Source organism: Hemicordylus capensis, chromosome 3 (genome assembly GCF_027244095.1).
Source record: "Hemicordylus capensis ecotype Gifberg chromosome 3, rHemCap1.1.pri, whole genome shotgun sequence".
NCBI lineage: Eukaryota > Metazoa > Chordata > Lepidosauria > Squamata > Cordylidae > Hemicordylus > Hemicordylus capensis.
This window is the reverse complement of record NC_069659.1, coordinates 17,294,338-17,306,761: the sequence shown is the minus strand read 5'-3', so window position 1 is coordinate 17,306,761 and position 12,424 is coordinate 17,294,338. Positions and strand designations below refer to the sequence as shown.

General features: G+C 47.0%; 1 protein-coding gene across 1 annotated transcript in view; it reads right to left on the bottom strand.

The window, feature by feature from the left end:
• Positions 1–4,569: 4,569 nt before the first annotated feature.
• The window catches only part of TYR (tyrosinase), a 67,203-nt gene continuing 59,348 nt past the window's right edge, over positions 4,570–12,424 (bottom strand). Inside the window, exons 5-6 of the mRNA XM_053304926.1 lie at positions 11,139–11,141; positions 4,570–6,353 (exon numbers count right to left, since the gene is read on the bottom strand). Of these exons, the coding sequence (XP_053160901.1) occupies positions 6,130–6,353; positions 11,139–11,141 (227 nt within the window). The 3' untranslated portion in view covers positions 4,570–6,129. The remainder of the gene's footprint in view (positions 6,354–11,138; positions 11,142–12,424) is intronic.

Sequence of the window (12,424 nt, the reverse complement as noted above, 5' to 3'; positions counted from 1 at the left end):
TTCTTAGGTCTGCTTTGCTTGGGGCTTTGAGCAAGATACCAGAGCTATTCTTTTCTTTCTGTGTTTGAACTTCCTAGAGGCGATACATCCCACCCACTGCCACCATTGTCCATTGAATGCCTGGGGCAGTGAATTCAATGGGGTGTGTGGTAGGTCTCATTATTCCCGCATGTGAACAGCTCAAGAGAGAAGGGAAAATCTGGACGTGGCTCAGTCCCACGATTCAAGGGTTTTGCAAGCGACTTGCCTTTCATCGTATTGATTGCAGCAATTGCCAGAGGTGTACTTGGCAGAGAACTGCAGCATTACGGAGATGTATCACCATGAAAAGAAGCATTCAATAACGTGCTCATGGAGCAATGAATATTTTTTTTCCCAGGTTGTTACGATCCGATCCGGAAACGGTTTCAACAGTTTCAACAGCAGCCTCAAAACGCTGCTGAGATGTTTAAAAAGGGAAAGGGGAGCCTTTGGAGGGCTCTTTGTGGACCCATTTAGGTGACCTGCCCCTGTTTTTTTTGGGGGGGGGTGGTGCTAGGATAATCAGAGAAGGCAGAGAATAATCTATCAGTCACTGAATGGATTTCCATCTGTAGGGGAAAATGTGCAAGCTTTTTCAGTTACATGAGATCTTTTCAAGTAGGAAATCAGCCACAATTTTTGGAAATGTTGCAATTCCCTCCTTTCTTCAGTTCAGTATGTAGGTGGGCTGAGAAATCCAAGCTATTCCGCCCCCCCAGGAGGTAATAACTTGACCTAGGAACATAGGAAGCTGCCTTATACTGAGCCAGACCATTGGTCCATCTAGCTCAGTATTGTCTACACAGGCTGGCAGAAGTCTGTCCAAGGTTGTAGGCAGGAGTCTCTCTCAGCCCTATCTTGAAGATGCCAGGGAGGGAACTTGGAACCTTCTGCATGCAAGCCTCTCTTCCCCAAGTGGCTCCATCTCCAAAGGGGAATATCTTACAGTTCTCACATGTAGCTTCCCATTCAAATGCAAATTCTGCTTGGCAAAGAGGGCAATTCAGACTTGCTACCACAAGTCCTGTGTGCCTATGATGACATCACTGGGAAAGTGTCCATCCAATTGGTTTCACATCCCACTGTAAGTCAGCCTTCAAGCCTGTCTATGAATAAGCTTTTTCCCCCAGTAGTGAACCATGACTCTTAGCATGGACATAGTGCCTTCCACACAGTGTGCATTATATCATGTAGATACAGTAAATGGCAATTCTATAAAACAAAGCATTAGAACTTAGATCTGTTAATCCATTGTGCATCCACCTATTAGCTGAAAGCATTGGTTAATTGGCCATTCATTCATTACAGATGATTTTAATGTTATTTTAATTAGGACTCTTCCAATTAAAAATATGTCTAGTGGTAATGGCATTTTTATCACATGGCCCCAATCCAGTGGAAGTCATACACAAATCTCATTGAAAGCAACGGGGCAAGGAACTACGTTATATACATTTCAGTGGTGTTTAAGCATTGATGTTTAACCTGTATCATTCTGCCATGATTCAATATAGTCATGAATGAGTGACTCATGGTCACCATCCAATGCAGAATTAAGTATGTTTGCACCCAGTTGAAAACTATGGCCAACACCCTGACAAATGCTACACTTGTACAACAAAGTTGGACTAGTGCAAGATCACACAACTGTGCAAACTCACGGGGATGTCTCCTGAAAAGCCTATGAGAAGGCATGCATAAGAACATCCCTGCTGGATCAGGTCTAAGGCCTATCTAGTTCAGCATCCTGTTTCAAACAGTGACCCACCAGATGCCTCTGAGAAGCCCACAGGCAAGAGGTGAGGGAATGCCCTCACTCCTGCTGTTGCAACTGGTATTGAGAGGCCTCCTTTAAATGAAGGAGCAATCAGCCATAAGAACATAAGCATTCTGATTCCCACAGTGACCCACCAGATGCCTCTGGGAAGCCCACAAGAAGGAGATGAAGGCATGCCCCCCTGTCCTGGAGTTGCTCCCCTGCAACTGATATTCAGAGGCATCCTGCCTCTGCACCTGGAGGTGGCTTATAGCCCTCAGACTAATAGCCATTGATAGACCTGTCCTCCACAAATTTGTCTAAGTCCCTTTGAAAGCCATCCAAGCTGGTGGCCATCCCATGGCAAAGAATTCCATAGAGTAATTATGCACTGTGTCTAAAATTACTTCCTCTTGTCAGTCCTAAATTTCCTGGCCTTCAGTTTCATGGGATGACCCCTGGTTCTAGTGTGGTGAGAGAGGGAGAAAGTAGGGATGTGCGGACCGGTCCGGCGGTCCAGCGGTCTGGTCCGGGGGTTCGGGGTCGAACCGAACCACCACCACCTGATTCCGTAGGACCGGAACCAGACCGCTGGGTCCGGTCTGGCTGGTCCACACATTTTCTTTATTTTTTCAAAAAAAATTAAAGTATATTTAAAATACCTTTAGCCCTTATTGAACATTTTTGGCCCTTTCGGGCCTCTGTATGAGCGTGTGGCCGGCGGCTGTGTGCTTATACAGAGGCCCGAAAGGGCCGAAAATGGTCCATTACCCAGCCGCGGCGGGCTGCGGAGGTGATAAGGATGGCGGGCAGGGGGGAGAGGGAACCTGCGCAGATCCCCCCCAGCAGCCTCAGCAAGCCCCCCCCCCCCGAAGGGGCTAAAGGTATTTTAAATATACTTTAAAATTTTTTTGAAAAAATAAAGAAAATTCACGGACCGGTCCGGGACCGGATGGGACTGGGTGGGGTTCGAGGGGGCGGCGGACCGAACTGGCCCGGTTCCATGCACACCCCTAGGAGAAAGATTTCTCTCTGTCCACTCTCTCCACTCTGTGGACTTTTCTGGCACGTTCTGGAACAGATGCAAGCATGTCTGCACAAGTGTGATGTTTGTTTATTTATTTATTATGAGTAATAAATAGGGGCGGGGGCAGCAAATGTACCCCAGTTGAGTCTCCGGGCAGTTTACAGTCAAACAACGCAGATTAAAAGAAAACTGAAACATTAGAACAATGTTTGAACATATGATGGATTCTGGAAGTCTAATTAAAAGTCTGGATGAATGGATGTGTTATTTGCATGCTTTATTCATGCCATTGGGCTGCAACACAAACTCCGGACTTAGCACAAACTTGCTAGTGCAACAGCCTTGTGCTTGCACCATGTCATTGCAGAAGTGACATTGCACACATCATTGAACAATGCTATTGCATAAGCTAGGATGTCCGCCTATGATCTAGAGTGCACTGTTGAAGTCTAGCTAATAACATACGAACAGCCTTGCTGGATCAGGCCCAAGGCCCATCTAGTCCAGCATCCTGTTTCGCACAGTGGCCCACCAGATGCCACTGGGGAGCCCACAGGCAAGAGGTATGTGCATGCCCTCTCTTCTCCTGTTGCTCCCCTACAACTGCTATTGAGAGGCATCATGTCTCTGAGGCTGGAGATGACCCACAGGCATCAGACTAGTAGCCATTGATAGACATGTCCTCCATGTCTAAACCCCTTTCCAAGCCATCCAAGCTTCTTGGTCCTAAATTTCCCAACCTTCAATTTCATGGGGTGATCCCTGGTTCAAGTGTTGTGAGAGAGGGAGTAAAATTTCTCTCTGTCCACCCTCTCCACTCCATGCATAATTTTATACATCTCAATCATGTCTCCCCTTAGTCACCTCTTTTCCATGGAAAGGAGCCCCAGATGCTGTAGCCTAGCCTCATAAGGAAGGTGCTCCAGGCCCCTGATCATCTTGATTGCCCTCTCCTGCACCTTTTCCAGTTCTACAATATCCTTCTTAAGATACGGTGACCATAGCTGTACGCAGTACTCCAGATGTGGCCGCACCATAGATTTGTATAAGGGCATTATAATATTTGCATTTTTTATTTTCAATCCCCCTCCTAATGGTTCCTGGCATGGAATTAGCTTTTTTCACAGCTGCCGTGCACTTTTAAGTCCACTTGGACTCCACTTGTAAGTCCACCTGCATACTGCCCTTCTGCAGTGCCTTGCACGGAATGAGACCTGTTGGTTCGAACAAACAGCAGCAACTCTCCAATGTCCTAGGCTGCCATTTCCCCACATTGCTCCCTAAGACTGATTGAAGTCACCAGGCATGGAATCTGGGGCCAGAGGCTGCATACCGAACAGACGCTCTGCTATCTAGGGACGCCTCCACAGTTCAATTCTTTGCTAAATTGTGACAATGATTAAACAGCTTCAGAAATATATCTTTGTTCCTAGGACTTGTTCTCATGATCAAAAGCAGGGGAGGAGGAGTGCCCAGCCGCGGAAGGAGAACTATGCACACCCCTAACCACCAGTTACAAAGATCGAGGTGGGAGGAGGGGAGGGTGGTCACATGGGAGCCAAGATTGGGTAGGATGGCTTTTTGTCCACTCTTGATAAAATGCTGGGGGGAAAATGTAGGTTGGTGGTGCCTGCTCTACCCAGTACCTGGGCCTGCTATAATTTAATAAGCCCACTATATTTTGATAAGGTAACCCATCCATATGCATTCACCAGGATCTTGATTATGCAGGGTAAGGAAGAACAAAAACAGACAGACTGATAGGTTCTGTGGGGATACCCTTTTATCCTTCCAGCAAAAGGAAATCGCTTGTTCTGGTAAGCTATGCAGTGTATGCCCCGAACATGCACAGAAAAATACATCTGTCTTTAGAAAAGACAAAGACCAGTTTCGACATAAATGACAGTGCTGTGTATCACACAAATGATGGCATACAGTACAGTTCAAAGTGTGCTTGTAATGTGATGCATCCTCTGATGGGGCCCCCATTTAACCATGGTGTGTTCTCATATAGCTTTAAATATCACTTGTACTGAGATACTGTAATGTTCCTTGGGATTGGTGTCATAACCAGCAGTGAGGTCAGCCCCTTTTGTGCCAGACCTATTAATCTGGAATCATTACCACACTCTGGGCTCTGACTCAGAACTGTTAAGAGATCTGAAGGCTCACCATACATAACTAGGGCTGCTAAATGACTGTCAGAGATATGTGTGGTAGCTTTCAAACTACTTATTAAGCAGGACTCTCTTCCACTCTCCCTTCCTCAGTGCTTCCCCACCACCACCCATCTCTCCTGCCTGACATGCAGCGCAGGAAAGATACAGGTGTGAGAACTTGCTCTGCCACATGGTTTGAAAAGGACTAATGCAAATCTTTGGGCTGCAACCTGGCAGGATGTCAGCGTGCACATAAAGAATGGAGAAAACCCACACATTGATCATCCTTTAACCCAGGAGTCCTCAAAGTTGGGTCCCCAGATGTTGACAGACTACAACTCCCATCATCTCCAGCCACAGCAGCTGAAGGCATGGTATTGGAGGATGATGGGAGAAGTGTTCTCTGTAACAGGGATTTCAAGATGTTGTGGCCTACAACTCCCAGAACTCCCTGCTGCAATGGCCGTTGGCTGAGGATTCCAGGAAGTGTAGTCAACAACATCTGGGAATTCCTGTTACAGGGAACACTGGATGGGAGTTGTAATCCAGCATCTGGAGACCCACGTTTGAGAACCCCTGGGTTCTCTGCTTTAACCAGCAGCTTCAACCTACCAACTTTAACTCTGATTGTGGGCCCAACAGAATGTTTGAAGTGTGTTTAGGAGGGAATAGGTACCTTAAGTGGTCTTAACTTCAATTAGCACCTTAGAATTGCTGATGGATTAAGGGTCAAACTAGACATGATAAAGCAGATTTGCAATCAGATCTCTTGATGTCTTTTCCAGACCTTAAAAGCAGTCATAGGGTGGGATGGGGTATTTGATTGGGGCCATGATGCTTAGCGAGTAGGCTTAACTCTGTGCCATGGTCCTTATCCTCCCCCCAAAGCTGCTAATGTGGGCAGGGGGATAGGAGGTATCCATATTGTATCTGTTTCCCTCCGTCATTAAGTCTATTAATAACTTGGGACATTTTGATCATGATAACTGAGTGGAAGAAAGGGTGAAATACCACCCCTCCCCCCCAAAAAAATATGCCCTGTACTGTGAGCCCCAAACAATAATACGTTCCACTTTCATCGAACTCTGGAAAACATATTGAGATAGCTGATAACAGATTTCTCAAAATGTCTAGTTTGACCCCAACTTTGGGCAGTTTAGGAGGTGTTATAAGTGTGACTGGTAGGTCACGTGCTGATAATCTTCACTTTCCATGAGCAAAGGCTGTGTCTCCTCTGAGGTCCCCTTCTTCCTCTTCCGACATCCTAGAGCCGTGAATCCAGCAATCAGTGCTGTGATGATGCCACCAACAACGGCTGCTCCCACCAGCCATGGCCAGATCTCTCGAGCTTGTTCCAAATACGGCACAAAGAAGTTCTGGAAAGGGTTGGCTGCAGTGAAAAACAAAAGGGAAGAATGCCCTTGTAAATTAAGTAATGGAATTTGGAGACAGAATGCCAAAATGAGAGGGGGAAATACCACAGTGAACAAATTCCAACATTGCCTTGCACTCCATCCATTGCACAATGATAAAGTGCTCTTCTCTTGTGCCCCAAGGCCAGTTTGTCCATTTGACAAATAGAGCCTCCTAAGTATAAAGGACCGCAGGTCCACCATGCAGCCAGCGCTCCTCTCAGGGCTGCTGAGGTCACTCTCACTTCCCAGAGGTTGACTACAATTCCCAGAATCCTCGGCAAAAGGCCATTGCAGCTGGGGATTCTGGGAGCGGTAGTCAACAACATCTGGAAATCCCTTTTACAGGGATCACTGACCATTGTCTTTTACAGTCTTACTTCCCCTTGGGTCAACTGGCCAGAAAAGGAAAATGTTGAGTAGAGACCAACTATGTTGGGTCTCATGAAAGAGATCAGTGGAAGATACCTAGAGGAGAGGGAACATGAGACGTGTAGACTGAGAAGAGCTAAAGGCTCCTATGTAACTTTTATCTAAACAACTCAAATGCAGAAAGCTGACTGGGCCTTTCCCAACATTCTTAAACATGATATGAATCTGTGTCATCCACAGTGCCACTCAATGCTTTGGGGATTCAGGATGGGGGGCGGGGGAAGAAGAGGAAAAAATTGACATCTTACCAAATGGATCCAAAGAAGCTCATTAGATTTTTGCTGCATGCTGATACAAGACATACTTTTTAGAAAGGACATCAATGTAGAATCCAAGGGGGAAAGTTGTGGTATTCAAGGACAAAGCAGTGGAGTGGAATCAGGAATATGCACAGTTTAATGAAACAGATATTGTGTACAGAGAGGCAAGTGTGGACTGCTTTTCAGTGCTCTTGCTGCTGGCCTCTCTTCCAGGACTGGAATACAAGTAACTAGCCACATTCAAAAGCTGGTCTGGACCGAGGAATGGATTGACCAAAAACACCACAATCAACATCCTCATTTTTGCCTCTGAGGAAGAGCTGCGAGCTTGAAACATGATTCCAAAAGTCTGAATCAAGACTGATATTCAGTTGCATAGTGCCTTGGTTCCCCCCCACCCCCCGAACCCACTTTCCCCCCTCTTTGGATTCAAGATGGAGGCCACTGGTACTACCAGGCAGTAGTGGCTGGTTCAGGTGGATCAGAGTGTGTGTGTAAGTGAGCCTTAGATGAGTCTTATGCTTACACCTCCTGCTCGGTCCCAGCAGCCTCGCTCTCCCTCAGCGTTAACTTTTTGCATGCTGGTTGGGAAACTAGGCAAATGACCAGCCCACGGGCAAGGGGTTGATGCCATGGCCAGGTGTGGCAAGGCAGGGAGAGGCAACCAGGATGGGGCGGGAAGAGTGAGAAAGAGCCTCACCTGAGGTTCATTTTCTCCCCCGCCCCCACCATCTGCCAATACTAGAAGTAATTCAAATCAATCAAGTGCTGCAGCCAAAACCTAAATTGGTCAGCCACATACGTCAAAGGGGTTTTTCAGGGTCAAATATAAAGACTGTTCACAGATTACACTGAATGCATGTACCATCTCTGTACTGTAAACACACATTCTTAATCTTTATGTGCGTTCAGTTATTCACACATATTATATTCAATGGACGTGCAGCAGTAGACACAAAATGCATACCCCCGTGTTTCTAATAAAGTGCTGATGCTTTGAGGAGTCCCGTCCTCAGGCTGACTTTTAAAATGAATATCCACAAATATCCACACAAAGACTTGTATGTGTGTACAATGTAATGTGTGAATAGCTCTATTGTCCTGAGTCTATTTGGGGCAATATCAGCATCTCCCTTTTAGACTATAAATCTACGTTCTCCTACATTAATGAACAACAAACACATCTATTTGCTTAAATGAACCTCTCTCCTAATCTGGGTGACTAGAGGTCTCAGAGGCAAGATGCCGCTGAACGCCAGTTGCAGAGGAGCAACAGCAGAAGAGAGGGCATGTCCTCAGCTCTTCCTATGGGCTTCCTAGGAGGCATCTGGTGGGCCACTGTGTGAAAAAGAATGCTGAACTAGATGGGCCTTGGGCCTAATCCAGCAGGGCTGTTCTTATGTTCGTATGGGTAAGAGCAATAAGAAGGTTCTTACTGAACAGCTGTTCTCCTGTTATGGCTGAGCTACTGAGTTTATTCAATAACAATTTGTGGATAAAGATTAGTAAACCAGTAATGCTACAACTCCGTAATCAAGACCAAGTAATTAATGCTAATTGGTGATCTCAGGGTCCTGTGCTTTGAAGTAAACCAATAACTCAGCGGGTGGTGGTAGCTGCTGATTTGAAAGGGCTGAGCCAAAACATGGGACCCATCTTCATAAAACATTTTGGTCCAACCTGCAGAAAGGGGGGTTCCTGTCCCAGCTGTGTTTCAGGAGGGACACCAACAGACTCCTGCAACCACTTCAGACAAGGCAATCAGCAACAGCACTGTGCACTGCATGATCCCCCTTCTCTTGGTGCTGTGCCAAGAGGCAGGGAATCAGAGTCATCCTGCGGCCATGCTGCAGATTGCCTCCTTTCAAGTGGCAACAGCAAGGTAATTCTCCACTCTATGCACAGCGTGATCATCCCCATCTCTTGGCAGGTCTTGTTGTGCTGTGGGTTGTCTCCTGTAATGCTTTTGTCAGGAGAGTGGGGAGAACTCTGCTGTGCATAGTGTTGTGTGTGTGTGTGTGTGTGTGTGTGTGTGGACTGCCTCCTTTGCAAGTCATGCAATGGAAGAGTTAGGCTTGTGCTGCCACTGTGCATAGTGCTGAGGACTGCCTCCTTTGAAATGCTTGCCAAGGAAGGGGGAGGATTGTGCTGTGCGTAGTGCCCTGGACAGCCTCCTTTACAAGAGATGCAACAGAAGGGGGAGGATTGCCCTGGGCATAGCATAGTGTTATGGAATGGCTTGTTCAAAGCACTTGTCGAGAGAGGGGAAATTATGTTCTGCGTATAGCTTTCTTGAAGTGCTGCCGATTGCAACCGCATCTTTAAAGAAGGCAGTCAGAATACTCCCCTCTCTTGAGAAAGTGCACTGCAGATCATCTCTCTTCAAGTGGCTCCTGCTGCTTCGAAGCTGGTTTGGGGCAAGCCTATTCACTCTTGGGTTTGGGGCAAGCCTATTCCACTCCTCCCTGACTTGGCTGGTTGGTCCATGATGAAGTGAGGCTGATTTCAGTCCGTGGACTGAGAGCAAACTGTGATTAGTTGCAATGACAGTGAATCACTTTGAGCAGGAGTTTGCAACTTGAGTCTCAAAGAGGGCCCCTGATTGGGGCCTTGTTGTTGTTTTTGCCATGCCTTTTCATCTGCATAGCTCATTCAAGTCAATAGACTTCTTTTTAAATGATGCGTTGTATGTAAGTCACTGTAGGGGTGCTTTATGGAAAGAAGGCAGCATAGAAGTCAGTTTGGCAGTAAACAGACATTTCAGCCTCCTCAGACTATGGAGGATTTCAGGTGCTGGTGGCCCACATACTGTACTGTGCAAGGGTGTGCCAGCTCAGTCAGTCTGCAAGCGTGCAAGTTCTGCAAGTGACGCAAATTGCACAAACGCAAAAATTGTGCAAACGGAGCGGCACAAGAGCAAGCCCGTTATTTCCAATGGGTTAATGCTTGTGTATCGTCATTTGTGCAGTTTTTGTGTTTGCGCAATATATGCGCAACTTGCACGCACAGAACACCACTGGGTTGACTTACCCCTCACACCATCTAGATAACGAATGCAGAAAATGGCCTTTGACCAAATCAGACCATGGGGTCCATCTCGGCCAGTACTGACCAGTAGCAGGCGATGGAGGCAAAGATTTATTCCTAGCCCTGGCACATAAAATTAGGGGTGTGCACAGAACCAGCTGGTCCAGTCTGGTTTGAGTCCACACTCGAACAGGACCGGGCCACTTCGGTACGGCACCCATTCAACCCCCCCAGGCAGCTTTGGTCCAGGGGGGAGGGTTGCGGACCTTTTTTAAACCTACTCCTCCAGGGGGCTTCTCTGAGGCAGTGGGGGGGGATCCACAGAGGTTCCCCCTCCCCTCCGCCTTCTTTCCTTCAAAAATGGCCCTGTTTAGCTGTTCTTCGGCCCATCCAGGCCTTTCCCTGGTGATACAGCCATTTTGGAGGTCGCCACGCCCGCGCACTGGGCCTCTGCGTGGCCTGGGCATGACCCATGCCACCTTGGAGAAGCCCCCTGGAGGGGGTAAGTTTTTTTTTTTTAATTAACAGTCTGTGACCCTCCCCCCCCCACACACACAAACAGGATGGGGTGGGTTTCAGTCTGGGGTCAAGCCGAACTGGAGGTGGTTCGGCTCGACCCTGAGCCTTTGAACAGAACCACTTCAACCTCGAACTGGTTTGGTTCCGAACCTGCTCGCACATCCCTTCCTAAAATCTCTTAGATAGTAAAGGACTGAACTTGGGACTATCTACATGCAAGGCATGTATCCTGAATCCTCCATAAAGGAATGGGTGCTAGTTACTGATGGCTCTGAACACAGCTTGGGCCGCAAAGCCAGGCAGCCTCCAAATGCTGATCTCAAAACAGCACAAGCATTATGATCCCACAAGTTTTTTGGTTTGTTTGTTTTGTTTTGGCGAGCTCATTCCTCCTTTCCATGCCATGTCAGTATTATAGGGGAAATGACCTTCCCCAGGACTCCTTGTGTGCCTTTCCCAGTGCTTCTTGTGTTTAGCACACAGTTATAGCAATGTCCCAGGTATCAGGGAAGGGAGGGGGAGAACGATCTGCCTCTGCTCCCCTAGGGAGGGAGGTGGCCTGGGAGGAGGCAGGCGTACATGGGTGAGGGGGAACTGGACATTTTCGAAAGGAGGCCAAGGAAGAGATCAGACCCTGCGTCTTCCCCGTGACATCATTGGAGGTGCAAGAGGACCTGAAACAGACTTGGAGTTGGGTTCGATATAAATGAGCTGGGTTTTGGTGGTGGTTTGCTTTTTAAATCTCAGTTCCAACCCTGGCTTGGTGGAGTGGGGTGGGTAGCGCTGGTTTAAGGCCTAAAAGTGCCATTTGTGGAGAAAGTTGACACATGTATTTCCTGCTCAGACTGTGCAATTTTTATTTTCATTCTGGCTATTTCCACTCCCCCTGAAATGTTTGCCTCTGCAGTAATTTCAGATGCTTCCCTATATTTTTTGGAAGATGCTTCTTTCCAATCCCTTCCAAGTTCTCCACCGGATAGTGACCTGCTCCAAAAGGCTCGAAACCAAACGATAATTACTTTTTCTTAAACAATCGGCTGTTTGTGCTGTTAATTAAGTCAGTGCAGATAACGGTTGTAATAAGCCACATCATATTTTCTGCACAAGGGGAACTTTTCCCTTGCCTACTGTTCTCTTTTGAATTAGTTTTATTGTCCTGCAGCCTGAGGAAATCCCTGTGGCTAAAATTCTCTTTCTAATCTTCCTCTTTAACTTGATAATTTAATTCTTATTTTCCCTAGCCACACATCTTAGGGAGTTCAATACTCCCTCAAGAGGATATTTCCTATGCACTGTCAATTCTAATTACAGCCAATCGGCTAACCATCAACATTTTGCCTCAATCCTCATAATACTACTTTGTTGGCAACTCTCAGGTCCAAAGCAGCTTTTGGGGTTACATTTTTACAACATATCCCACATGCTTGTTTGACCTAATTGCACTTTCAAAGTCCACATTGCTTCCTGATAACTCAGAAACAACAGTAGGCTATTAGGTGCTGTCAGGCCTAAACTGTAGACAGCAGTCACTAAGGGTGCAAGGCTAGAAAACAGGACCAGGAAAGCCAGAAAACCAGTCAGGGCAGAGGTCAAGCCAAGTAGTCAATCAGGAAGCAAAAGACAACTGGTAGCCAGATGTCAGGAACACACCCTGGGTCAAGCCAAGTAGGTAGGAATCAAGCCAATAGCTAGGAACACGCCAGAGCTCAAGCCAATTAGAGAGTCAGGAATCGGGGCAAAGCAGTAGCCAAAGGTCAGAAACATGCCAGAGGTCAAGCCAAGCAGATCGTTTAGGAGAGGGGAGAGGAAGA